The sequence below is a fragment of the Rhynchophorus ferrugineus genome, unplaced genomic scaffold, assembly GCF_030347505.1.
Source record: "Rhynchophorus ferrugineus isolate W39M unplaced genomic scaffold, kcgeb_rfMv2 rfM1, whole genome shotgun sequence".
Classification (NCBI taxonomy): domain Eukaryota; kingdom Metazoa; phylum Arthropoda; class Insecta; order Coleoptera; family Curculionidae; genus Rhynchophorus; species Rhynchophorus ferrugineus.
Window position 1 is genome coordinate 19,928,948 of NW_027472580.1, and position 27,891 is coordinate 19,956,838.

At 32.5% G+C, this 27,891-nt stretch overlaps 4 protein-coding genes across 33 annotated transcripts in view; 2 read left to right on the forward strand and 2 right to left on the reverse strand.

Annotated features, from left to right (window-relative positions):
* tay (tay bridge kinase) overlaps positions 1-19,389 on the reverse strand; it is a 366,957-nt gene extending 347,568 nt beyond the window's left edge. For 27 of the 28 annotated variants that reach the window (XM_076418120.1, XM_076418113.1, XM_076418158.1 and 24 more), the window contains exon 1: positions 18,864-19,389. In XM_076418120.1, coding sequence (XP_076274235.1) covers positions 18,864-19,115 — 252 coding nt within the window. In that variant the 5' untranslated portion in view covers positions 19,116-19,389. The remainder of the gene's footprint in view (positions 1-18,863) is intronic. The other variant, XM_076418037.1, reaches the window with a different exon arrangement.
* Positions 19,390-19,463: 74 nt separating this feature from the next.
* Positions 19,464-20,959, forward strand: Vkor (Vitamin-K epoxide reductase). 3 transcript variants are annotated; one of them, XM_076418273.1, is made up of 4 exons: positions 19,464-19,534; positions 20,078-20,344; positions 20,429-20,526; positions 20,587-20,959. In XM_076418273.1, the coding sequence occupies exons 2-4, from the start codon at positions 20,145-20,147 to the stop codon at positions 20,817-20,819; spliced, it is 531 nt and encodes a 176-aa protein (XP_076274388.1). In that variant the 5' UTR covers positions 19,464-19,534; positions 20,078-20,144; the 3' UTR covers positions 20,820-20,959. The 3 variants fall into 3 exon arrangements, with proteins under 3 accessions (XP_076274388.1, XP_076274370.1, XP_076274378.1); XM_076418255.1 differs by lacking the exon at positions 19,464-19,534 and adding an exon at positions 19,929-20,023; XM_076418263.1 differs by lacking the exon at positions 19,464-19,534 and adding an exon at positions 19,978-20,020.
* Positions 20,960-21,265: 306 nt separating this feature from the next.
* LOC143205145 (GPI alpha-1,4-mannosyltransferase I, stabilizing subunit) lies at positions 21,266-22,310 on the reverse strand. The gene is made up of 5 exons (XM_076418243.1): positions 22,083-22,310; positions 21,884-22,028; positions 21,673-21,830; positions 21,464-21,614; positions 21,266-21,411 (listed from the first exon to the last, which is right to left on the reverse strand). The coding sequence occupies exons 1-5, from the start codon at positions 22,193-22,195 to the stop codon at positions 21,268-21,270; spliced, it is 711 nt and encodes a 236-aa protein (XP_076274358.1). The 5' UTR covers positions 22,196-22,310; the 3' UTR covers positions 21,266-21,267.
* Positions 22,311-22,436: 126 nt separating this feature from the next.
* On the forward strand, positions 22,437-25,499 carry LOC143205139 (cytochrome b5-related protein). The gene is made up of 6 exons (XM_076418230.1): positions 22,437-22,569; positions 22,632-22,855; positions 23,888-24,279; positions 24,574-24,762; positions 24,827-25,045; positions 25,102-25,499. Exons 2-6 carry the CDS (start codon positions 22,643-22,645, stop codon positions 25,415-25,417), a joined length of 1,329 nt encoding a protein of 442 aa, XP_076274345.1. The 5' UTR covers positions 22,437-22,569; positions 22,632-22,642; the 3' UTR covers positions 25,418-25,499.
* Positions 25,500-27,891: the final 2,392 nt, after the last annotated feature.

Sequence of the window (27,891 nt, forward strand, 5' to 3'; positions counted from 1 at the left end):
CCTTACACAATAAAAATGTGATTAGAAGACGTGTATTGATTAGCCTGCCAATATAAAATAAACGGCACATTAGTTGAATTGATGAAAACCATCCGAATCGAGCAAAAACGCAAATGTTGACTGAAACGATGTTGACCTATTTAAAACATTGATTTAAAATCGACTGAACCTTGAAACCTAATAAATAAAATAACTGCATTTGTCATACAAAATGTCTTAGTTAACAGAACCTTTCTCTAATCATTAGCTATGAAAAGATTGGAGCAATTTAATTTTAACAATAACTATTAACACTAATAATGTTAGTTTAAGCTCAACAAAAAACTTTTATAAGAGTGACACAGTCTTTAACAAGAACATTAAATAACCAAATCAAACAAGAACTATCCATAACCAAGTCCTTAAACGAAAAATGAAATTATTTGAATAATTCGTGCGACATATCTCCAGTTACATCAAAAATGAAAAACTTTAACAATAGAACGGTGGTCTACGGAGCTGCAAAATATGGACATCTGATACGATATATCATATTTCGTTTCTAGATGTAGAGTAAGATATGACTCGTCAACCAAAGGTCTTTTTTTCAACCAATAGGAATGAATACCCATTAAATGAATCAAAATTCAGGTAAATAAGTCGTGTACTAGGTTCTTCGATAGGTTCATAGAAAAACTAATAGTTTGAGCCTTCAACTTCGGACAAATTTTGTTTATAAATTACTTATAAACTAGTAAAATACTACATTTGATATATTTTGGACCGGATGAATCAATATTGAAACAATGTATTTACTTAAACAGCTTAAAAAAAATTCGTTAAAATTAGAGAATTCAAGAATGTAATGTCTCAACACCTATGATACTCGCCCTGTAGCACCGTTTGACACCGCAAAAAATTATTTCATAAAAAGCTTTTGAACAAATGATAAAGAAATAAACTTTGTGGAACAGTTATTTTGTACCATTTTTGGAAAGCCACTACAATAATAGGATCCATGCATTGGAGAGTCATTGGAATACGTATATTGAAATGGAAAGATATACTCATAGTATATAATAAATTAACTATATAATATATAACTATATGATATATAATAAAATTAACAGGTCAATTGAAAAGTCTCCGGCCTACCGTAGTAAAACACATTTTTTTGGCAAAATTAGTTTTTTTTATTCAACATAATTTCCTTCCAGTGTGATACACTAATTATAGCGACCCTCCAACTTTTCAACCAAAGGTTTTTGTCAAACGGTCCAATAACGCTATGTAATAGTCGCTGTTGATGGTCCTTCCTTTTTTAAGATAGTCAATAAAAATTATTCTATGCGCATCCTAAAATACAGACGCCATGACCTTGCCAGCCGACTGTTGCGATTTTCCACGCCTTGTAGTGGGTTCATCGTGTACGTTCCACTCCGTCGATGGAGCCATGTTTCATCCATTGTCATATATCGACGCAAAAACTCGGGTTTGTTACGCTTGATCATCTTCAAACACTGCTCCGAATCATCAGCTCGTCGTTGTTTTTACTCAAAAGTGAGGCAGCGCGGGACCCACTTTGCACAGAGATTTCTCATACCCAAATATTCGTGAATGATATGATGTACACGTTCAGTTGATCTTTAGAGTGTCTGCTATTTCATTCGGGTTCAATTTACGGTCATTCAAAATCATTTTGTGGTTTTTTTATGTTTTCGTCGGTAACAACTTCTTTTCGGCTTCCACTGCGTTCACCGTCTTCAGTGCTCATTTCACCAGGTCTAAACTTAGCATACCAATCCTTGATGGTTGATTTTCCTGGGGCGCTGTTCGGAAACTCGGCATCAAGACAAGTTTTTGCTTCAACTATATTTTTCCCTTCAAAAAGCAATACTTTATCAACACGCGAAATTCCATTTTTATCTATTTTTTTCACAATAACAAAAGTTGCCTCACTCAAAATGCTATAACTCACAAACTAATGATCCGACAGCTATCAAATTTATACACGCATCTTTTGAGGGTTAGAGCTAACTAAAATACATAAGGATTTAATTCTAGTAGCGCCATCTATGTGCCAGGCCGGGGCCTTTTCAATTGACCTGTTATGTTTGCAGCCATAATCCGATACACTTGATTATATAACATGCCCAATAAAACAGATAATGCACATCATAAATAACTGCTAATAAACTGCCAATTGCAGCTTTTTTCTTCTTATTCCAGGATGACCAGCTAGAATCAAATGGCCTTTTGCTGATGTCGCTTCGGGTTCGGGATAGAGATATTGCAGGGAGTAGAGGGATTCAGACAATCCCAATCGTAAACCAAAGTTGGTTATCTACCGAGGTTAGTGGATGGGTATGGATTTTATTTATTTAATGTATTTAAGTTGTTATTGTGTTTAAAAGCGCCTAAGGAGAACCTTACACTGAGTATGTTCGTGAAACTCTTAACGAACGGGATGCCTGATTCGAGGTGAGTATTGACTTTCCTCATAGACCATGAGGCATTGGGTAACGCGCGGACTTTTTTGGATTACAAAACTTGGTGTAGTTCAAATTATCTCTCAGAGACATACCTGTACCACACCTGAGCTTCGTAGAGGCAGACTGAAAGAATTAGAAATGTATGCATAGTCGCTTTCTGGGGGATTGGGAGTTTACTTTTTCCGCAGAGAAGTGGGAAGAGTAGACTGTAAACGCCATTGCCTTTGCAGATATGAAAATCGAAAGAGATTGTAGAAACAATTTAGTACGTAAATTGATTGGTAATTAAGCAAGAAGACTTTCGATCCTCGTAACAGGCGAAGTCAATCACGAGATTCCGTTAATTAAAACGCTTATTTTTCCATAACGGGAAAATATACAGATAATATTAAGCGAGATTAATTCGCAGACAAATTTGAGATAGAGCCGCCGATACGGCATTACATTGAATCGGACCGCCGCCAAACTGCCTGGTAGGAAAATAGAGATATCCAACGCCGATAGGAATGCCGTTAAGCTAATCAATAAAGAACATCGACTACCAAATTAAAATCGTTCGATAGTGCGCCTCCCGACTAATTTCGTTTCGAACGCTCGACGGTTCTAAATTAGACGTGAAAAAGTTTAATTTTCTTCCCTGATGGCAAAAGAGCGACCGGGCGCGGCCGGCAGACTTTTTTACATGCAAATTGACGTTGCTCAATATTCATTCGACATCCATGAGGGGGAGATTATTAAAAAAAGAGAGGAAGCGCCCGAAACGTCGGTTTTAAGGTAACTTTTGCCCTGCGGCGGTAAATAGAGTTTTACCATCTTCTATTGAGTTCGTCGGCGTGGGGTATTTATAAACTACTCGCGTCCTTTTTGTTCAAGACGAAACTGGCAGTGAAATAATTTAGAATTGTCACTTCTAGTTGATGAAGAAAGTGAAGTAAAACCTTATAAATTAAATTAACTTTACCTTGCAATGGGCTGCAAAAACTAATATGTTGTTATTAACTACTGATATTATGTAGAACAAGTTGGAATAAATTATTTCAGAAGTGTCTTTAAATGCCGTAAAGTAATTTACGGTTAATTATAGTATTAATCACCTTAGCCAGTATTTGCCTTAAAAAGCACCGAGACGTTTGAAATTTGGCAGGGTTAAACTTTATACGGTGGCCTATAATTTTTGTTTAATATTTCGTAGAAATAAGTAACTGAATCCTTAAATAAGTAATAAATCCGTAAGTCTTGTATTTGAAACGTTATTAATAAAAGGTCAATTGAAAAGTCCCCCGCCTGACATATAGATGGCGATACTAGAATTAAATCCATATGATTTTTAGTTAGCCCTGACCCTCAAAAGATGCGTGTATAAATTTGTGTATAACAGCTGTCGGATCATTATTTTGTGAATAATAGCATTTTGAGTGAAGCAAGTGTTTTGTTATTGTGAAAAAAATGGATAAAAAGGAATTTCGAGCGTTGATAAAATGTTGCTTTGTGGTGGGAAAAAATACAACTGAAGCAAAAACTTGGCTTGATGCCGAGTTTCCGGACACTGCCCCAGGAAAATCAACCATCAAGGATTGGTATGCTAAGTTTAGACGTGGTGAAATGAGCATCGAAGATGGTGAACTCAGTGGGCGCCCAAAAGAGATTGTTACCGACGAAAACATTAAAAAATAGACACAAAATGATTTTGAATGAGCGTAAATTGAAATTGAATGAAATAGCAGACACTCTGAAGATATCAACTGAACGTGTACATCACTCACGAATATTTGAGTATGAGAAATCTCTGTGCAAAGTGGAGCTCATTTTTGACCAAAAAAAAACGACTAATTGATGATTCGGAGCAGTGTTTGAAGATGATCAAGCGTAATAAACCCGAGTTTTTGGGTCGATATGTGACAATGGATGAAACAAGACTCCAACATTTCACTCCGAAGCCCAATCGACAGTCATCCGATTGAACTGCACACGATGAACCGGCGTCTGTATTTTGGGATGCGCATGGAATAATTTTTATTGGCCACCTTGAAAAAAGAAGGACCATCAACAGCGACTATTACATAGCGCTTTTGAACCGAAAAACCGGCGCATTTGAAGAAAAAGAAAATACTGCTTAACCAAGACAATGCACCATGTCCTTCCTCATCCACCGTATTCTCTAGATCTGGTCCCCAGCGACTACTACAAAAATGGTCTCGAAAAGTTGGAGGGTCGCTATAATCAGTTTATCATCCCCCCCCCTGAAGGGTATTATGTTGAATAACAAAAAAATAATTTTGCCAAAAAATGTTTTACTATAGTAGGCCGAGGACTTTTCAATTGACCTGTTACGCAGCAATGATTAAGCAATGCGGTTTAAGATTTTGTATTACTTGCGGTTATTCCTGTATTGTTAGAACTCTAGTAAAGAGTTATGGTAGTTACGATTTAACTAACAAGAAAAGTATGATCATATAGTTACATTTTACAACATTATGTGGGGACAATAAATTAATGTGTTCTATTTTATCAGAAAGTATATTCAGCTGTGAAAGAAAAACACGACAAATGCGAACATATTATCCTAATCTAGATTAATAAAATTCCAGAATAACAAGAATAGTCTGTGCTCTGTTTACAAGGTATTTAGATTTTCGCAAACGACTTTTTCAGATTCATAATATTCCATTTTTAATTTTAATTTCTCATTTGCTGGTGAGTTTTTAGTCCTTATCTGGGACACACAGCAAAGTAGAAAGCAGTAGGTTAATGAAATTCATAGTAGACAAATTAAAGATAAACTATCTGTAATGGTGATGTTCCAGAATATTACACAAAATGATGGCTTAAAATCAATAAATTTACTGACAGAAAAAAATTGAACAGTGGAATAAGCAACTAAAGAACGTTGCAATTTTATTTTAAAATGTAGCTAAACAAATTATTCTTTCCTCAAATAAGCCTGTTTTTTTATTCTTTTTTATAATATACGTTTTACGTGAAAAATATGTATAAAAGATATAATTTATATTAATACATAAATGAAGTAATAAAAATATGTCGATAAAATGAAACTAACTACATAATTTGCCTAGATGGGTCAAATAGAAGAAATTATGAATTATTGACAATAATTTGGTATATGTTTTAAACTAGTGAGAAATACTAAAATGGTTAACGATTAATGCAATAAGATATATAACTATAGTCAATTTATTTTTTGAACTTTTTATCAATTATTTTAGTTATAAAAGTAATAAATTAAACTAAATAATAAAAGACACAACCGTTTCATCAGATGTCAGTGATTTTTTCATCTTTTTCGCAGTACTAAAACGACCAATAAGAACGCGACCAATAAGCTCCCGTAATAAACAGCATAGTACTAAAACGTAATTCATTTTAACGATAAATATCAACCATTTTCCTCCCAAATTATTCAATAACGTGCAAAATGATTATCTGTGCGGTGTATACATTTGTTGGGCGATTTATTGACTCGATAACTCGGACGGCAATTAGCATAATTTTTCCCATGGTCATAAATCTAAGTGATAACGAGTGTTTGCAAAAGTTATTTGCAAATTTTCAACATTTATACTGCGTTATCTGAAAGTGTATCGGCGAGCAACTAAAGCGGTAATGTGAAGTGTAAACCCAAACACCATTTTCTAGATTCCTAAAGTAAATATTATCAAAAAGTTTTGAGGGCTTTACAAAGCCGTTGACGTAATTTTCGCTGTCTAATCGATGATAACTCTTGTTTAATTGCTGTTTATAACAGAACAAAAAATAAGCGACAGTCGCTGGGACTTAGTTTTAATGGTGATCGTTGAACAACTTATCGTATCCCATAAAATATTCAATAATTTATATTCAAATGGCTGTGGAGTATCATATTAACTAATATTTATTAAGCTTTCAATAATCGAATAAAAGTGATAAATATTTATAGGTACAAATATTAAATTAATTTACTATTGATAAGTTAAATGTCAATGACCACCCGTGTGAATTTTTTAAAATTAACAAACCTAACGTATTCAAATATTGGATATTGTTTGTTGAGTTTATAATTTTATAATGAGAAAAGAAAATGTTTATTGAATATGGTAAGAGTTCTTATTGTATATATAATATCAGAACTATTTCTGCCTTTTTTACAACTTGCAAAGCTTTTGCAATAATACAGTTACCATCGCTCTTAGCTATATTACAACCATTGATGCTTGAAGTTTTTACCAACTACATACAAGAAAAGAATTTAAAATGATATTTCTTCCCATAAAATGAATATACATTCAACTATAAATGATGATGCACTACAAATTTGTATATATTCTAAATAATTTGGCTGAAGGATGAAGGAAGGAAGAACTTCAATTAATCAAAATTAAGCAACAGTTATTTTTTTAATAAAAAAATATACTTTTTCATGCATTTCAACTAATTTTGAAAAAACCCCACTGAAATAACCCATAAGATTGTCAGGTGGTGGACAGTAAAAAATATGATTTCATTTTTGTTTTTGAAAGTTTGATTGCCTCAGTTTCACGTGTGCCATAAGTTACGTGATTATCTCACAGATTCAGTTCAGGCACCAGGAGGATATGTACCAGGACAATAACACAAAAAATAAATAAAGAACTCACTAAAAACTAAAAAATAATCAAACTTAGATTATTAACACCAAAAAGGGCATTTTAAAATAAAATATGTACCTAATAATAGTTACAAAAATAATCAAAAACCTTATTTATCACCTATCTGCTACACGAATATATATTCTACTATATACACACAAATTAGCCTAATACTAACGAAAACCTATTTATCTATTTACAATATTATTTTAACTACTACCAACTGACTACTTTGAAGTTTTAGTTATATAATATATCAAATACAAATCTGATATTATATCGGAAATACTGAAAAAATAAGTTTTAGTAACATATCATTTTTAAATTAGTCCCTTTACTCTAGTATGAGAAAAACAATATTAATTTAATACACTGTTGGAATTTCGACCACAGGGCGATCACTAGTAATAAGAAATGCTTATTGCCCACTGCGCAAATTGTTGAATTAAGAGTAATAATACTAAAAGAAATAAATAAATATTTACGAAATGTTTCAAGAATTAACTCTCGGTCTTAAAATAAAGAAAACGTCGTGTACGACATGTTCAACTAAGGAATCACCAAAAACCACTCAGTGGCATTTTCCCGGTTTCCCATCCGTGTTCGTACCATTCGCCATTGTTTGTGCTTAATTCGGATCCGGTTTCCTCAGTCGATTCGGCAGCACTCTACCTAATTGGAAACAATTCGCGTAAACGACGCCGTGTCCGTCGGAAAGAATTCGTTTCGAAGTAAAAAAAAAAAGAACACCGATGTTTTTCGTCCGGATTTGCATAAACCCGTCGGAATCGGAGAGGGCCGAGAATCATACGGGCGTAAAGTATCGTGGACGTTGCCATTAACAAGTCTAATAGTCATCCGATACACCGTGCTGTCCGGGCACCTGTCTCTCGATTTTTTCCCCGAGTTTTTACTGTTGTCCGGACCTCGGTTGTTTGTTTAATTGGACCACTGCGGCGACGTCGCATGACAGTCCGTACCTGTCGGGTTATTACGTTAATTGCCGCTTAAGAACTTTCAAATTAGCTTCGAGTATCAGTTGTATGACTTGTTCGAAGTAGCAATTGAGTGCCGATACAGCGGCGGATAAGTCTGTTTACGCTACATGACATAAACGTATTAATATAATAGGCTCGTACAGGCATTCGCATCACAAATGTAAGTAACGTTTTCTGAAAAGAGAATTACGACAGTCGCGAAGGAATTACGTATTTATTACGACTCTGCCCGCTGAATTTTAATATGCCCATACCCCCATCGGTCTCGATATGTCAATATATCGAGTTAAAACTGGCTTGGAACATATTTGAATATTTTAAATAAATCTGTTTAATTCGCAATGATTAAAAATCCGCGTGCATACTAAATTATAAATACATTAATTATAAAAGCAATGTTTTATATCTTATAATTCTTCCGCCTGGAACATGGATCAATCAAAAACAAACGGTACGTCTCGGATTATCATGTCATTCCAACCTATAGGTTTAAAAGTTCCATTCTGACCTTTAATGTCAAGCGATAGCTTGACAAGTGTTATAGACAATTTGCACTATGTAGGCAACAGTGAAAAATCCGACAAGGAATAGTCATAATAAACATCCCAGTCATGCCAGTAACCAGGATGGGTAATACCAGATGTCTTTTGGAATGGTCTCTAAGTTGGTCACTGGCCAGTCGCTAGATTTAATGACGAGAACCGTGTTTCAGAGCTCACATTAAACTGTAGGTCCAGTCCAGATAAACCCTTGTTGGTAAAAAAGGAGATTTTAAAAATATTTTTAAAAACTCGCATGGGCAGACAAAATGAATCTAAACGAGGACATACAAACACAGATGATGCTGAAAACTCCGAAACAGCTAACCCTTCTAGCGTTGAGTTGTTGCAAAAATTCAACAAGACTTATAAGCCAAATATGCATACGTATATACAATAAAATATTTTTAATTAAAAAATTTAATCGACTTCATTGTAATAACTAAATCAAAATAAACAGAAACCTTAATTAACCTACCTACTACATAATATATCTACTACTACTAACCCTATTTATGTAGTTACAATATTATTTTAACTACTACCAACTGATCACTTTGAAGTCGGTACGAGAAGAAATTAGATTTGTTTTGTTAATTGTTTGTAAATTAATTTTGTGTATATGACACAAAATTATATTATTATTTTGGATTGTTTGGGCTCGAAACCCACAGTTTTACAGACAGAAAACTATAATGACAGAACACATCTCATGACGCAGAAAAAGGCCATCTCTAAATATAGCAGGACACTTAATACCAAATCATCAGTTTGGCTTTAGATCATAACACTGTTGACCCCATACATATCAGGTTGATTCTGCAGAGTAAAATAAAATGAAGCAAGCACCGAAAAAAATAAATCAGAGCAAGAGTAATTCCAACTGTAGCTAGGCTACAACAGTGATACACCACTAGGTATTCCAAATAAGAACAACTGAACAAAAATAAATCAAATTAAATTGATGAAAACTAGTCAACATATCTATTTCAAAAAAAAAACCATCCACAATAATTAACCTTAAGCTGGACAGCGATTTATAAAAATAGGTTAACAGATGTTTACATCTGTTATCTTTCTTAAATCTATTGCATTTCCAAGTGTAATTACATATATAAAATGCAAATCTATATGACGCTTAATATTATGAGTCACATGGTTTTTTAGGGTAAAAATGATGTGGCTCGGTGAATGGAGGTAAATCGAAATGAAACAGTGGTGTTTACATAAGTTGACCGTTATTTATTGGCAAAATAAAAAATGTGAAAATACAAATAAATAAAACGGATGGCAGCGGAGTTACCTGAAGACGAGGCTTGGGCAGTCGATGGTGGCACGTCTTAACCAAACGAGGGTTGAGCACTGAATGACCGAAATACCCTTCAGTAATATCCCAGATAAACGTCTCGGGGTTGCCGCCAGCTATTCGGTGTCGGGTTCCAATTGGCACCCCGCCCGTGTTCAACATCTGGGATTATATTTCTGGGTATTTTGTTGACCGTTATTCCACGATGTAAAATTCGACATGCCTCAATTCGCTACAATACTCCCCTGCCAGAATTTTACATAAAATTACTTGAACAAAAATACAAAAATGTTTGCAAAAAATATCAAATACAAAAAAAAACATATACCAAACAAAATGTGCTGTGTAAAATGGGCTTTGAAAAAATATGATAGTTCGAAACGGTTGTGGTTGGTACGGTTGCGATCTGGTACGGCTGTTGATATCTTCCGGTCCTACAGATACCGTTGCATCATCGTCGCTTTGATACTTGAATGTGGTCCATCGACGACGTTGAAAGCAAGCTATTCTTCAGACAGGGCTCCCGTAATCGACGCTGTGGGAGGATCGACTGTTCGACGACGTGGTAGCTTATTTTCTTCGACGACGAGACGTTGGCAATTCTGGTACTTCGGCGAAGACATGACGAGTCTACGGTGACTGCAATCGGTACCTAGCTTCTGGAGCTGCTCTGTGACTAAACCGTAGTCACATACGTTAGGTTAATTCATAAAAAACAAATAACGACGGTATCCGACCGAAGCTGCCCAAAGCCTTTCAAATCAAAATATCTGCCATTATGACGGAGACGGCGAGCGAAGGAAGACATTATGATTTAAACATAGCGCCGAAAGAAATGTTTAGCCGAGACGCTGATGATTAAGCAGTGATGCAAAAACATTCCAAAAGATTGTGAAATAAAAATTTTGACAAAAAAAATTTTAAAAAATTAATTGGAAATAATGAAATTAATCGGAATAAAATGAAAATGAATCTTGAAGGTAAAATTGAAAAGGAATCGAATTAAAAATATTTAAAATTTTGAAACAAAAAAAAATATAACGGCCACGTAAAATACACCATTTTCTACGTACCCTCCATTCACGAGTCCAAACCCAATTTTGCGAAAGATCACGTCGGGGTCACCACTTTAGGGTAAAAATGATGTGGCTCGGTGAATGGAGGTAAATCGAAATGAAACAGTGGTGTTTACATAATGTGACCGTTATTTATTGGCAAAATAAAAAATGTGAAAATACAAATAAATAAAACGGATGGCAGCGGAGTTACCTGAAGACGAGGCTTGGGCAGTCGATGGTGGCACGTCTTAACCAAACGAGGGTTGAGCACTGAATGACCGAAATACCCTTCAGTAATATCCCAGATAAACGTCTCGGGGTTGCCGCCAGCTATTCGGTGTCGGGTTCCAATTGGCACCCCGCCCGTGTTCAACATCTGGGATTATATTTCTGGGTATTTTGTTGACCGTTATTCCACGATGTAAAATTCGACATGCCTCAATTCGCTACAGTTTTAAATGAAGAAATTAAAAGTTATAACTTAATCAATCTTCGAAAAATATACGAAAGACTGGGTAAGCACTGTCATAGTTATATTATTCTGGAAATAGACTACCCCAAAAGCGACAAAATACCTTTTGAATAATTAATGAGCTAAACCTTAGTTGCCATAATAATTGCCATTGTTTAATCACTAATAAGTTCCATTAAAATGAAATGTATTACTGATTAAATTTTAATATAGAATTTAACACTCCTTAAGGAGTATAAATTACATATATAGCTTGAATTTTTTAACGTGACTAAATTTAGTATAGTATTATCAAAATACACGACTTGAACAGAAAAACACCAAAATAATTACAAAACTGCCCTTATCGTTTGAAACAATAATGTATCGAACAAAACAATTAACCTCGAAATCTGAACAATTTCGCCAATTCAATTCAATTCTGATTTAAATAAAAAAAAACGAAAAACGTTCGAAAAAAAACCACTCACCACAATTGAGTTAATTCCTTATTGAACATCATAGTTCAAATAGTGATAATTAAAGATAAGAACAACATTTGTGAATTAAACAAACAAATAATAAGTGTTATTTAAACAGCCGTAAAACTATACAAATAAATAAAAAGTAAGAATGTTTATGTAAGTGACTGGCGAGACATTTTACGTGAGCTGCCACGAATTTACATGAGTTTCAACATCTAATGTGGTATAGAATATCTACGACCGCAACATTTATTATGGTACTTATTTGGTATGGAAATCACAACACGATAAAATATAATCATACATCGACTGAGTCATGTTACTGGAGCCATATTGCGCGATAAAATATTGGTTTGAGTAAAGTTTAGAATGTCTACATACATTTCCTGCAAACCGTAAACAATTTACGCCGTTAAGGAAGATCCCGCGCGTGAAGATAATGATGTTGCAATTGCTGCAAAATCAACAGTTTTCCTCGCTATTAAAGAATTATCTAAAACTTACCATAGTTTACCTCCTGACCTGAGCAGTCATATGATACTGTTTATAATTCCAATGTTTTCAAAATAATTTTGTCCTTTTATTCATTAAAAATAGACTAACTTAAAATTATACTTCTTACAGTTTATCTTTATAAATAATATAAACAGCTGATAAGTTTACATTGATAGTTGGGTTACGTTTGATTTCATATTTTTCTCCTATTAAAAAAATTTATGATTATTTAAAAAAATAAAAAGCTATATTTATTATTTTAAAGAGATGTAGGATTCATAAAAATTTTAGAAAAATATCTGTCAGAAATAAGTTACTATATTTAATTGGTAGAATCAATATACAATGCTTGAAAGTTACAATAAAAATAACAGTTTTACATCATTTATATTGAAGCATGTTTAATAATGTTCCTCTATTTTCAGATAATCAAACATATATAAATATGAAATACCACTTTAGCTTAATATGAGTCAACTGCAATTACTTTTCAGCTGTCTTGAAAAATGAGAATCCAATGAATAGAAAAGTGTATTTTGTACATCGTTTATTTAAAGTTTATTGATTTTTATTATTTATTGACCACAACCATTAAAATAATTACAAAGATATATTTGATATAAAAGAAATGTTACATAATTTATCATAAATGTGCTTTGATTAGGGTTAATTAACTACCATATAGTAAAATTTATAATTTATATCCTGTACATTACAAAATATTACATAGCTAAGAGTAATAGCACAAAACATATTATCAAACAGTTTATATCAATAATATATCATAATCTATTGTATATTACATTATATTATATATTTTGCCCTCGAGCCCACTATAGAGGTAAACCAAATTTGTTCTTAATGTGTTTACTGTAAGCTTAATCTACATGTCTATTATTATTATTACATGTCTCTTTTGCTTTGTGATTAAAAAAAAAATTAAATTGTGATTAATTTGATTTCATTTATTCAACTGATTTAATATTTAAAGGGTTATTACCTTTAATGCTAGTCCTGTCCATACATGATTTTATTATCATTGTTGTAAAATATTATAAGCGACAAGGGATATAATATTGTGCTTAATATGGTTTAATTTATTTAACTGACTTAATATTAAATGGTTATTACCTTTAATGCTACTCCCATTCATAAATCTTTATATTCCTGTTTCCTAAAATATTTGATACAAGTTTTAGTTTTGTTCTCAAACATAAATGTTACAAGCCAGAATATTATATCAAGGTATTAACTTGCTTTTGTGGCGACTTAGTAAAACAAACTAAAAAGAGCATAATAAGATTTTCAAAACCAATGAAATGCATGTGCTCACTTTAAACTAATCACGATTTAGGTTGTATTTTAGAATCATCTGTTATCTGAATCATATATATTAGACAGTAAGAGCAACTGAAACAGCAAATTAATATGACTCTTCATTTCATCTATGTATATGACTGTTTGAACTATCATAAGATGCTTAAAATTTAGAAATATTGATTGGAACATATTCAGCTTCCAAAGTACCCTAGTGTGGGTTCGTACAGTTAGCCAAAAATCTGATCGAAAAGCAATAAAACAGAAACCGCTCATTTAAAGAGCAGAATACATTCCTCTATTAACTGACAGAGTCATAAGGCTTTATCTAGTCTATCATAATTCGCTATTAATCCAATTTGTTCTAGTCGAAACAATGGCCTTAAGGTTAGATTTAGTTCATACCATAAACTTAAATACAAATAAATCTATCTAGACAATGCCTAATAGTTCTCTATTTCTTCAACTCATTTGTGATTAACCGAGATAAACAACCGAAATGTTATAGTGGTAATCGCTCTAACACTGCTATGTATTCTAAAGCATTGTCGCACTTTGTTGAATTTGACCTAAAATGTTTAAATTATATAATGTAATAGGGCTTTTAACCCGCAATTTCAGGTCCCAAATATATTAGACACTTTTCTTAACAACCCATAAAGTTTATTAACCAATTTAATGAATGTACATATTATACTAATCGACAGGCTAATTTATTATAGGCACATTGATTCATTCTTAGCGAGCTTCTTTTCTTAACTTAACCTCACCTCTTCATACATCTGAAAACTTCTACGTAAATATGTCAAGGACATTAGATCGAACCTGCAAACCAAGGTGGATAGAAATATTGTATTCTTTATTTATGTATAATACCTTATTTATATTAAATATAATTATATCTACCTATATTGTATCTATCTTAAATTTATCACATTGTATTGTTTTATATTAAAAAAAAACTATGAGAATAACCAATAAATGAAAACCACTATATAGATACAGTTTCAGCGTCATAAAGTCGGGCTATGCCAGTGTTTTTTATTATCACCAATAATAAAACATCAAATTAACTGCAAACTATCTTAATAAAAAAACGGTCTTAATCGAGCAACCTTGAACACCAATTAAACCATCAAATCTCGGATATCCAAACGAAACTTCAAACAACATAAAACTGTTACAATATCCTTAACAATTGCCGGTTTCAATACAATTATTAATAAACGTTTCTCTAATAAAATAATCATATCATAATTAACCATACTGTTTATGTTAAACAATGATTTATTCAATATTTGCGCGAAATTACAATTAACAGTTCCCTGTTTATGGACGAAATATAATTTATATTATTTATTAGTGGTGCGGGTCGGATGGCGGTTATATAAATCGAATACCTTTTCATCGGAACGCTTGCCTTTAAATTAAATGGTCAGTTTTTGTTATTTTGTACCGGCTCATTATATACAATTTGTTTGCCTGTGTGTGCGTCGAAATTATTGGGATAAAATCCCTAAAATTACTACTAATGATTAAATATAACAGGCTAATAATGTTCATTATTCCAATAAATATGATTTACTGTTATTATATTACCGATTTGCTAAACAAACATGCCCAGAAATTACAGAGAGGTTTTTTATAGATAGTTTAAGGATTCTGAAAATAGACATTTTTTCCCACTATCATTTCCTCATTTCATACAGATGTTTTTCTATAGCCTAACGTCTTGAAATGCGAACAACTTGAAATGAAAAGCGTACTAACTGGTTCTTTTAAACTGTTGTAAAAAATTGTAACTCCTATTATGATATTTTTATCTCTTTAAGAGGGCATATATTTTCATTATCTGCAACTTTTCCCATTCTCCATCTATCCTTCTGACAGCAAGGTAATGAAAAGCCACCATGTCTGGTGAGTACGCTGCATGTTGCAGAACTTCCCAATCAAGCTTCAATACACAACAGTATATCTTTCACAACTTTTGAAACGTGTAGCTAAACATTGTCAAGCAAGAGATTGACTTACAGTTGGTCTTTTTTGCAGTAATACTTGGTTGTATTTGTTCAATTGGCTTCGATACGTATCTGTAATAATAGTTTAACTCGACTTTTGCAGCTACTAATACACTATGACTTGCTGGTCCCACCATAGGCACACCAAGATTTTATGCCCATGAATAATCCGCCCTAGATGTCGATGAGGAAGATTCTCCTGGACCAATCTATAACGTTTTAAGCTTGCGATTGTCCTAGAAGATCCACTTCTCATCGCCAGTCACAATACGCCACAGAAATTTCTTCTTTTCTGTCTGTAGCTGTAGCAGTAGCCACTTGCCCTCGTTTTAGGTCTTTCCCATGTAAACGTAAAAATCTGCAAACAATTAGTTTTTGAGAATTTGCAATAAGTTTTTGTCCAATAAGTCTTGCAATTCACTGTTTTCGAACTTTTTGGGTTCTCTAGGCCGTTCTTTGTCAATGAAATCAAAATCAGCACACCATCACATATAAATACAAGTCAGTAGTACTAAATGGAATCAGTTTAACAATTATTTGCATTGATAAATAAAATTGTATATAGAAAGAAATATCAAATAATAAAAACAGCCAATTATTCTCTCTGCAAAGATACACGCGAAATAAAACTGGATCCCTTGCGAATATACAAAAGAAACAATCGAACGCCATTTATATCCGAAAATAAAGTGGATTTGGAACAGACGAATATTAAATTTCGATATTCCCAGGTCAAAAGCTTCTTAAAATGTTCCATCCATAATTTAACCGATTTTACAACATTGTTCCTCAATATTTTATTACTTGCTCTGACTCGTAAGCTAAATAAATTCAAGTAATGTTGCTGCCTTGACATAATTTGGTCTCGAGACTAAACAACATGCGAATTAAATTGAGGTTTATTTTAAGAAACAGTACTTTTATACGAATACTGGAATTAAATGGTAAATTCAGAATACACTATACTTTTACACCGACGTTTTGTTCTTAGTATTGAAAGATTGATAAAATAAAATCACGTACCCTCAAAACACATAAAAGAATCACCATCTATGCACTAAAATAAAGTGTATTCGAACAGAATAGAGGGGTGGAGTATCAAATTTCCGCTTTTTTTCTCGTAATTTCCAAAATGCACATCGATTCGAGCTAAGAAAAAGTTGCCGGCGTAACAGCGAAAGAGAACACAAAAAAGGGCCAGACAAATTCGGTAAACAGTCGGACATAAACCAGCGGCGGAAATTTATTGCCCGAAATTCGGATACGTCGCCTTCGTGGAGAACACGCCATAAATATATTTCTTTTTCGAGCCAGCTCCGTTTTCCGTCTCCCCTATCTGGATCTCCATCGGCAATAAGATGGGCGACAAACGACAGAAATATTAACCAAATTCGCATATCGCATAGAAGAACCATTATTTAATAATTGAGCTTATTAAAGATTAATTACATTTCCTTAATTTAATCACATCCTAATGATTGTTAATTGGTAGTGTTCTTGAAATATTTTACGTTCTTAACAATTATACATGGTTATATATGGTTAACATTGTAATTGAAACATATTAGTTCAGGATATATAAGTTAACTGATCATAATCCCTAGTGAAATTACAAGGTAAAATATATGTAAATAATATTTTTTGATCCTAAAGATTTGTTATACTCTTATTAATATCATATCCTTATTAAACTATCTGGCCAGTGACATGAAGCATCATAGATTGTTTGGAAATATTAAATCTTATATAAAATACTTGTTCTCTCTTAAAAAATATTTGTCCTATTTATATTTATAATGTATATGTAAAGAATGTATTCAGGCAAAACTAATGAAATATTTGAAAAAAAGGTGCAGCTTGTAATATTTTTACTTCTTGAAATTCAATTTATTTCATTCCAGTAATGAAATTTATTAAATTACTAATAATCTGATAACAATTTGACTTAGTGTATCTACATAGTCAAAACAATTAGTTTTTAATACAATATAACATATTATTGAAATTTGAGTTTTTGAACAATCTATTTAGATCTTAGAAACCAGTTTAAAAGCTATACGAAAGGGTTTTCAAAGAAATAAATAGATCCAATATAAATTCCATAAAGAGTAAGAATTAAATCATTAATACCAGGATTATATTAAAATAAGGTTATACATTAATTTTAAATTAATATGCTATAGCTTAGGATAATAAAACATGAGTAACCAATTTTATCATAAACAAGAAACAAATAATATAACTTATCTAAGTTATTAAGCTTACACTTAAGCAATATATCAATTAATTTTTCTCATAAAATTACACACCTTATAAACATAATAAAGGAGCCATTAATCAACAAAATTGATGTGAGTATAATAATATGAACATATTGAAAATATTAATGCAGCCTTTCATAATAAGATCAACTACATATTTTATAAACACCACTTTTTACATACCAGTGATATGATAACATAAAAACCAAATAAGATAAGTGAAAATGGAAGGAAATACACAAAACAATCTGAATACATATTTAAGTAAATTAGTTAAGGTTTTGTAATGATTCACGTTATACATATAACAGATTATTGGATACAAAAAAGCCTGTTTATAGGTTTTGGTTATAATGGCTTCCACTAATAATTGTTTTAGTAGTACAATTTTATAACGAAAGCAATATTCTTCATGTAACTTAAATTATAAAGCTTTTAAATATGTTTATGAAGAATCGTTTATATTAGAATATAAACTTGTTAATAATAGTTTTTGAAAATGGAAAAACGTTTGTACTATCAGCTGACTTATTTGATAGTACCACATCAAAAATAGTAAATTAAAGCCTACAAACAAAGAGCAAATGAATTTAATAATTGAAAAAAGGTTAAACAATCTTAGGAAAACATAAGGTGATATGAAGGCGGACGTGCAAAACAAAGGATTTCTGATAGTTATCTTATTTATTGAGAAAAGCGAAAATCAGATTAGGAAGACCATCAATGATTATATTATGACTTAACTTTATCAAAAAACTTGAATATATCGCAACATTTACCGTCGGAACTATGGTTTCTGTCATTATTATGCAAATTTGGCCAATAACCTCGGAAAAACTTACCTCCAGGTCCTCATATGAACGAAACTGCAATATGGAGAAACCGTCAATGATATCCTCCTCACATAGAGGTTCTTTAAGAAGGTCCTTTTGCTTTTTTCTGCGATTGGGGGGTCGTGGGGGTTTTTTAGGGATGACATCTTCCGTCTCACTTTCGTCGGCATTCGCCTTATTAGCATTTGTTTCTTTCAATTCTTGCTGCATACGCCGAGCGCGTTTTCGCCTTCTATTCCTTTGTTTTACCTCTATTTCCATGGCTTATTCGATAAAGACACTCGCTCTGCGGCGAACCATCCTTGCCATGTCAAGAGGAGGCTTTCGTTTTGCTATGGCGGAATTTTAACCGGGATTACAGCTGTCTCCATTAGCCCTTTGGCACTCTGAACATTGCACCGAGTTTTTCACACCTTGCAAAACACCCAACATACACTAAAAGTTACGAAAAAAACGCGGAAAACCCGAAAATAAACAATATTTACAACAACGGCACGAACACAGTCAATACTGTAAAATGTCGCGTTACCGACGCGCCGCCTTGCGGGAGAAGTGTTAGTTTGGCGCTGTTGCCCACGTTGCCATATTGTGTTTAGAAGCGGAAGGACATTTTACCCCCTAACCGTATGGCATTCGGGTGGACAGAACAATAGGCTAAAAATAGGGGATTGTGATTGAATGTAAGTACTCCCGACCCCCGTTGAGGTAGGATTTTTAATGTAGGTAGAAACGAAGGCAATAATGTTCGTTATCTAACCGTTTTCTCTTTCACTATATTATTAAATATTACGTTTAAAACTTATATTTTAGAATAGACTATACTATATTACTTGAAATTATCTGTATAGGACACAATGTTTTATTTACCAATTGAAAACAAACAAATTTATACTGACAAATATGAAATAAATGCATATTTAATTTTGAATTTTAAATGAAAGTGAACTTAGTTACATTGTATTGTATTAATAGTGCAATCTTAAAGTCACCAGTAAAACTTAATTTGTCAAATATATTAAAAACGATATATTAGCTACCTGTAATTATACCTTAAGTATTAGCTGGTAGATGGCGCCCGATTCGAAAAAATATAAAGTGTCTAAATACGAAATAGCAATGATTGTTGACTGGACTAGTACGTGTGGTGTTTATCACTAAGTGTTTTCGTTGTAGTATTTGTTAATTACGTGCTGACATCAATATTATCTCGTCGTAAATTGTAGATGCTCAAACAGAATATTATTTAATTTTTGAGATCCAAATATAACATTGGAGTAACACTTATTTGTCATGTCTCCCAAGAAATCAAATAAACGCTCAGGGCTATCATTATGGGCATATAATCAGCTACTTACACTAACTTGTCTAATAGGATTAGGCCTTTCTCTTTATGCATACGCCGTCGAACTTCACTTAGAACAAAATAAAAACTACAAACCTTACTGTGATTTGGCAGAACACATGAGCTGTACAAAAGCATTTGATTCACAGTAAGTATTAAAAAGTATTTTATAGTTTTATGAATCTCTATAGTTTCACATATTTTTAAATTCACCTTCTGTATTCAATTTCAGATATGGTAAAGGATTTGGCATTTTTAGTAAAGATTCAATATTTTATAAACCAAATAGCTTTTTTGGTATTGTTTTCTACAGCATGGTAGCTACTTTAAGTAAGTAATGTCAATATTTTTAAGATCGTTAATTATAATAAGCTTTCTTTTTTACTTTAGGTCTCTCAAATTCTCCAGTTGCAGTGAATGGTTCACTCTTACTAATTATTCTCTCAAATTTTGCATCTTTGTATTTTGCATATATATTATATTTTATTCTAGCTGATCTATGTGTTGTGTGTATAGGAACTTACATAGTTAATGTTATAAATTTAATTCTTATAACTAAAAAGCATAAAACAATTAGAGAATTGAATGACATAAACACAAACGGTATGAAAAAGGCAACATAAAGGATTTGAGTAGAATTACAAGTTTTTCTACTTTTTTTTTAACTTTTAAGAATTGCAACAATGCCAAAGACATTTGTGGATTTTGTTATAATTTTGTTACTGTTTGTTTTTTAATATAATAAATATATCATATTGGGTTATCCGGGTTAACTTATTGATCTACCTTCTTATTGCTATAAAATATTTGATAAAAATGCTTATTACTTGAAAATTACCCTAATTAGATACTTTAAAAAATGTTTATAGTAATTAAAGTTGCTGTATATATACATTCTGTAACATGTATGTAATTGTAATACTATTATGAGATTTACTGTAAGAGCACAATTTTAGAAATAGGCTATCAATACTATTCATTAATTATGCAATCACATTATTAAGTGTTCATGCATATTTCATGAAAACTTCTAACCCAATATTAATATCAACATTGACAACACTGGATATATTAATTATTCAAATGTTTATTATTTGTAATTATGGATAATAAATATATACATCCCACACAGCCTAATACACAAGTAACAATAGCTACTAGAGGGTAGTGATTTAAATCTCCAATGGGCACAAGTAATTCTACAACATCAAAGTCCTAAAAACATATCAATTAAAAAATGAATTAATTTGCAATAACCAATACAAACTGATATATAACTGATGTTACTCCATGGTGCTGTCTCCATTTCATTTAAATTTTTTGGGCCTATTATTGTCGTCACAGTGTTGCAAATGTTATAAGTTGATTTTATACAAGTGACTAATAAATTTACTTTATTCAAATATGCTTTGCCAAAACTGCAAGTATATAAAGTATATAAAACTTATTATTTATTTTAAGATATATTTTACCTACCCTCCGAAATGACTTTTCTGATATCTTAAATGAATTGGTAATGTTACTATCAATTTATCATTAGAGTTGCTATGATTTAAGTAGATATAAACTTTGTGCTTTAAAGCTTGATGTGCTGGTAATTCAATATTTACATCTCCATTTATAATGGCATTCAACTGCAATATGTATTGGTATATTTTCATTAAATTACTTAATTTACTGATTTTACCTTTCTTAATCTTCTAAGGTCATCAATTTGATCAGGATCAACATACATTTCTGGCAAAACATCCAACATCAAAGCCAGTTGACAAGATGATTCATCCCATAACTCATAATCAATATAGTGTGGCTCTATTAACCAGTTTATTTCTCTATGAACATAAATAAATAATAAAATTGCATATATTTTTATAAAACATGCCAACCTATGGAAACCAAGCCTTTCAATTTTTTGATATATAGCAATGTTCAAATCAGTGCAGTCTTTAGTTTGAACGTATGTAATTAATACTGATAAAGCAATTAAAACGAAATACATTATAAAAATTTAAATCATCATCACCAAAACACTAATTTTCTTGAAAACATAAACATTTTCTTGTTTACCTATCATAACCTTATAAAATGATGTAGAGTATTAGGAGGAATTTTTCTATGCAACCAGACATACTCCACCACACTCGGGCGATTTATAGTATTAACGAGATTATTCTCTTAACGTTTCCAGACGATTTCGAATGAGCCTTATAAAACGGACAAACAACAATAGTTTTGTAAACATTATTATCGCTTTTGTAATTAAACTGCCATGGACAGCATTTTTTATGCAATAAAATGATAAGATCAGTTCTTGGACATTTAAATAGAGCGTAATATTTGTTTTAAAGTAGTTCGAATTTGGGGACCCTGGATGTAAGTTAAGAGTTATATATTTTATTAAAATATTTAATAAAATGAAGTCTTGGTATTTTTAGCGAAGGAAAAAATGGCGCCAAACGCAGATTCTATGCCTCCTTCAACATTAAAAATGAAGCCACCTGCCAGAAGACAGAAACTGCACACGGTTGATATGTGGTTAGAAGACAAACGAGAAATTGATGGGGCTGAAGGTCTGTGGAGGGTAGGCGACAAACTATATGATTTAACGGATTTTATCAAAAGGCATCCAGGGGGACCGGAATGGTTAGAACTGAGTAAAGTAAGTTCATATTTTTTTTATAAGGAATTATTACAAAACTCTTCAAATTAAAGGTTTGGTAAAAAATGTTTCAATTATGTATAAACATTTTAGTTATTTATTTATTTTAATAATTAATATATAAATGGAAATAATGAAGAAAAAGTTATGATGAAACTCATTTATTGGCAATAATCTCAATTAATTATTATAATTTCTTAAAAATAAATCAAAACTTTACAGTACTATTGTAGTCACAATGGTCACTGATTTTTTTATATATAATACCAGAAACTAATACATTTGTCGTTTGATTTAGTTCAGAACGATGATATTGTCAATTTTCTTGAGCAGTAATATTTCATAACATATGTAATATTTCATAATATATGCAATATTTGTATTTTTTTTTTTGTTAAATGTCATGAACATTCTCATATCATTTTACAAATTTTCCCTTTTTTATATAATCATATAAAAAGAAAACATAATTAACAATGAGAGATCGACTGAAATTACATGTAACATGTGTCATTAAACGTCATTGTCAAAAATTGACAACTTTCCAACGCTTATTAATAAAAACAACTTTATTTTAATAAATACTATTTAAATAATTCATTAATTACATTTGTTAAAACTCGGATTAAAATACTGTAGATTATAAATTACAAAATATGCAGTTGGAAAGGAAATATATTAAATAAAATACAATAATTATTTTATTAATTTGGATATTTGAAAGAATAAGAAATATCCTTCGGGCTTTACGTCACTATCATTTATTAATATTCATAAGTTTATAACATATTTTACGTTGTCGTATTAAATTTGGTTCATAAATAATATCCCATAATTATAAAGGCGCCTATCTAATAGGTGTTTTCTTTCAAGAATATAATGAAAACATTAATTTAAAACATTATACACAGATAATAATTATCTTACAAAAATACCAAACAATAATAAAATATAGTGATAAATCATAATCAGTCAGAAATTGCGTTTGTATACTTCTTATTTAATTTAGATTTTGGATATATTATTTTATAGGGGCTGGATATTACTGAGGCTTTTGAAGTGCACCATGTCCGAAGCAATCCTGAAGAAATACTCAAGAAATATTACGTACGCGACGCTAGAATACCGAGAAACGCCCCATTTACCTTTAAAGAAGACGGTTTTTATAAAACCTTAAAACGGGAAGTTGCCAAGGTTTTGCCCACGCTGCCAAAACAGTCTATCAGAACTACAAACTTTTTTATCGACTCATTCTTCTGCATATTCATTTTCTTGTCTATCTTGGCCGTTACTTATTGGAATTTCATATTGGGAATATTAGCCGGAAACTTCCTGGCGATTCTTGCCATAGCAGCCCACAACTACTTCCATCAAAAGGATAATTATAGAATGTACTACTTCAACTTGTCACTTATGCAAGTCAGGTAATAATTTTGTTGTTTATATTGTCGTACTGAACACGTAAATTGTGATTAGAAAGTCAAGTTGTGTAATTCTAAAAGAAATAATTTTAACTGACATTACATTGTGTATGTCTGGTCATATATAAACAGGTTCTTATGGAATTTTTAAAATAATACTAAAATGTGTTTGTCTAAGTAGTTAATTTTCCTTAGGCCAGTAAGTAATCAATCCTAAGAGAAGTTTTTGTATATTTAGTTTTACGTAAAATATCAGAAGTACTTTATATTACTGTTTTATGCGATATTATATTATAGGGAATGGAGAATAAGCCATATATTGAGTCACCATCTTCACACTAACACTATTGATGATCTTGAAATTTCCGCGTGGCAACCATTCTTACAGTATTTGCCCATTAAAGAAAAGCCGTTACGTAGATATGGACAATGGTTAGCTGCTCCGATAATATGGGTGACCGGTTTCCATAGATCTTATATCACCAGGTAATAAATTCGATTGAGGTTTAAGACGAGGTTCCTAAATTTGATCTATGATATATTATTTTAGAGTCCTGGAATATATCAGTGGAAGGGGCTATATGGGTAAGGGAGATTTGATTCCATTTATTGTGCCACTGGCTATGTATATATTCGGCGGACAGGCTCTCGTTTCCACTCTCATTATGTGGACTTTTATTGTTTGTGTGGGTAGTACGCACTTTTTCTTTGTCGGCCTACACGCCGCTCACCATCATCCCGATATATTCCACGATGGTGACACGCCACGGTAACTTATTAACCTATATTAATAATTCTCGATGATAATTTTTAAAACCTTTTCAGATCTGAGAGCGACTACGACTGGGGTTTAAGTCAAATGGATGCCGTGATGGACAGAAAGGAAATTACAGGCTCCCACTTCTTGGTCTTGACGAACTTCGGCGATCACGCGTTGCACCATCTATTCCCGACGCTCGATCATGGCACCCTGGAGCTGCTTTACCCAACATTCGAGAAGGTGATGACTCAGTTCGATACCAATTTAAGGATGGTTTCTCAGCTGGACACCATATACGGAGGCTTCCAGCAACTGGTTCGAGTACAACCCAGTACCTGCGCGCCAGATCTGAAGAAATACAAATACGAAAGAAAATTGTAACACTAGCATTATTATATTAATATTTAATTGTTTTATTGTTTATCCGTTTATATTGACAAATAAAGCCGTTGTTTTAATTTAAGTATACGTTTGGTTTATTTTTAAATTAAAAAAAAATTAAATTTTTTAAAAGTCCCCGGCCTGACACATAGATGGCGCTACTAGAATTAAATCCATATGTTTTTTAATTAGCCCAAACCCTCAAAAGATGCGCGTATAAATTTGGCAGTTGTCGTATCAATAATAGTATTTTGAGTGCGGCAACTTTTGTTATTGTGAAAAAAATGGATAAAACGGAATTTCGCGTGTCGATAAAATATTGCTTTTTGAAGGGAAAAAATACAGTTGAAGCAAAAACTTGGCTTGATGCCGAGTTACCGGAAACTACCCCAGGAAAATCAACCATCAAAGATTGGTATGCTAAGTTTAGACGTGGTGAAATGAGCACCGAAGACGGCCAACGCAGTGAACGCCCAAAAGAGGTTTTTACCGAAAACATAAAAAAAAATCCAAAAAATGATTTTGAATGACCGTAAATTGAAATTGAATGAAATAGACACTCTAAAGATATCAACTGAACGTGTACATCATATCATTCACGAATACTTGGGTACGAGAAAGCTCTGTGCAAAGTGGGTGCCGCGAGAGTTCACTTTTGACCAAAAACAACGACGAGTTGATGATTCGGAGCAGTGTTTGAAGATTGTGTTGAAGACGAGTTTTTGCGTCCATATGTGACAATGGATGAATCATTTCTTCATCATTTCACTCCGAAGTCCAATCGACAGTCATCCGAGTGGACTGCAGACGATGAATCCACTCCAAAGCGTGGGAAAACGCTACAGTCGGCTGGTAAGGTTATGGCATCTGTATTTCGGGATGCGCATGGAATAATTTTCATTGACTAACTTGCAACTATTACATAGCGTTATTGAGACGTTTTAAGGACGAAATAGCCGAAAAACCGCCGCATCTACAGAAAAAGGAAGTGCTGCTTCACCAAGACAATACACCGTGTCAAAAGTCCATGAATTGGGCTTAGAATTGCTTCTTCGTCCACCGTATTCTCTAGATCTGGCCGCCAGCGACTATTTCCTGTTCTCAGATCTCAAAAGAATGCTTGCTGGGATGACATTTTCGTTGAATGGAGAGGTGATCGCCGAAACTGCGGCCTATTTTGGAAGGTAAACCGCGCAGCGGTATCAAAAAACTCACACATCCGCACTCGCCATGGCCAAATTGGTCGAACTGGGCTACAAACCGCTGCCCCATCCACCGGGTTCTCCAGATTCAGCCCTGTGCGACTTCTTTTTGTTTCCGAATTTGAAAAAGTGTTCGCTGGGTCAAGTGCATCGACCTAAGTGTAAGGAGGAATCGATGTTATATATAGAAATAAATCGCCACTTTTCCAAAATGTTAGTTTTTCTTTTGTAGGCTAAGTACTTATCGGAGCATCCTCGTACTTTCTGTCTGTAATCTTCATTGAGTAAAAATTCGTTATAAAGAGTCTTTTAGGTAAATGTATTCGATAAAAATAAAGGTGCCGGCTTCGATGGCGCAGTGGTCAAGGTGACAGGTCGGTCCTCCTACTGTTGCGATAGTTGCGGGTTCAAATACTGCTGGGGCATGGATGTACTTAATGTTTGTGATTGTACTTGTAAATGTCTTTAAGCAATAGTGGGAATTTCGACAAGCGATGACCATCCCAGGCATGGCAGTAACCAGGTTTTGTAGGACTGGATGTATTCTTGGATGATCTCTAGCCAGTCGGTAGGCTTAATGCCACTCCGCCATTCGGAGCCGATTTTAAACTGTAGGTCCTGTCCAGATAAATCCTCGTTGATAAAAAGGAAACTTTAAAATTAAAAAAGGAAAGTAAAGGTAGATTTTGTATTACCTCTTAGGGTTAGTCCTAGGGGATTTCGAAAAATTCGATAAATCTAGAAATTCTTTATCTTGAAGATCGTTATATTAAGGTTACACTGTAGTATTATTTTTTAATTAATATGAAGATGTGAGGTGTTTCTCCACTAACTCAGAAAATTTTTAATGCTGTTTACGAAACATCGTTCAATATTGGTAAAAAATATCGATATTTTTAAGACTTATTATTTTAAGGACTTAAAATGAAGGTCATTGGAGTATATATGGTTTTTTCAAAAATTATCAATATTCCGAATAAATATCTTAATTGATTTATTGTTTTGATGGGTAGAAAAAGTCATTTGTTTGTGAAATATATTGGTTATTTTTAAGTATCGATATTTTTTACATTTATTATTTTGGCGACCAAAAATATGTCATTGTCTGATGATTTGTTACTCTAAAGAGTAAAAAAGTCGCTTTGGTAAAATATATAGGACAAAAAATCGATAAGAAATACCTGTAAAAAATATCGATATAAACGATATATCGATATTTTTCCGATAAGACTTACTCAACATTCTACAGGCATGATCAAACCATCATAAAGA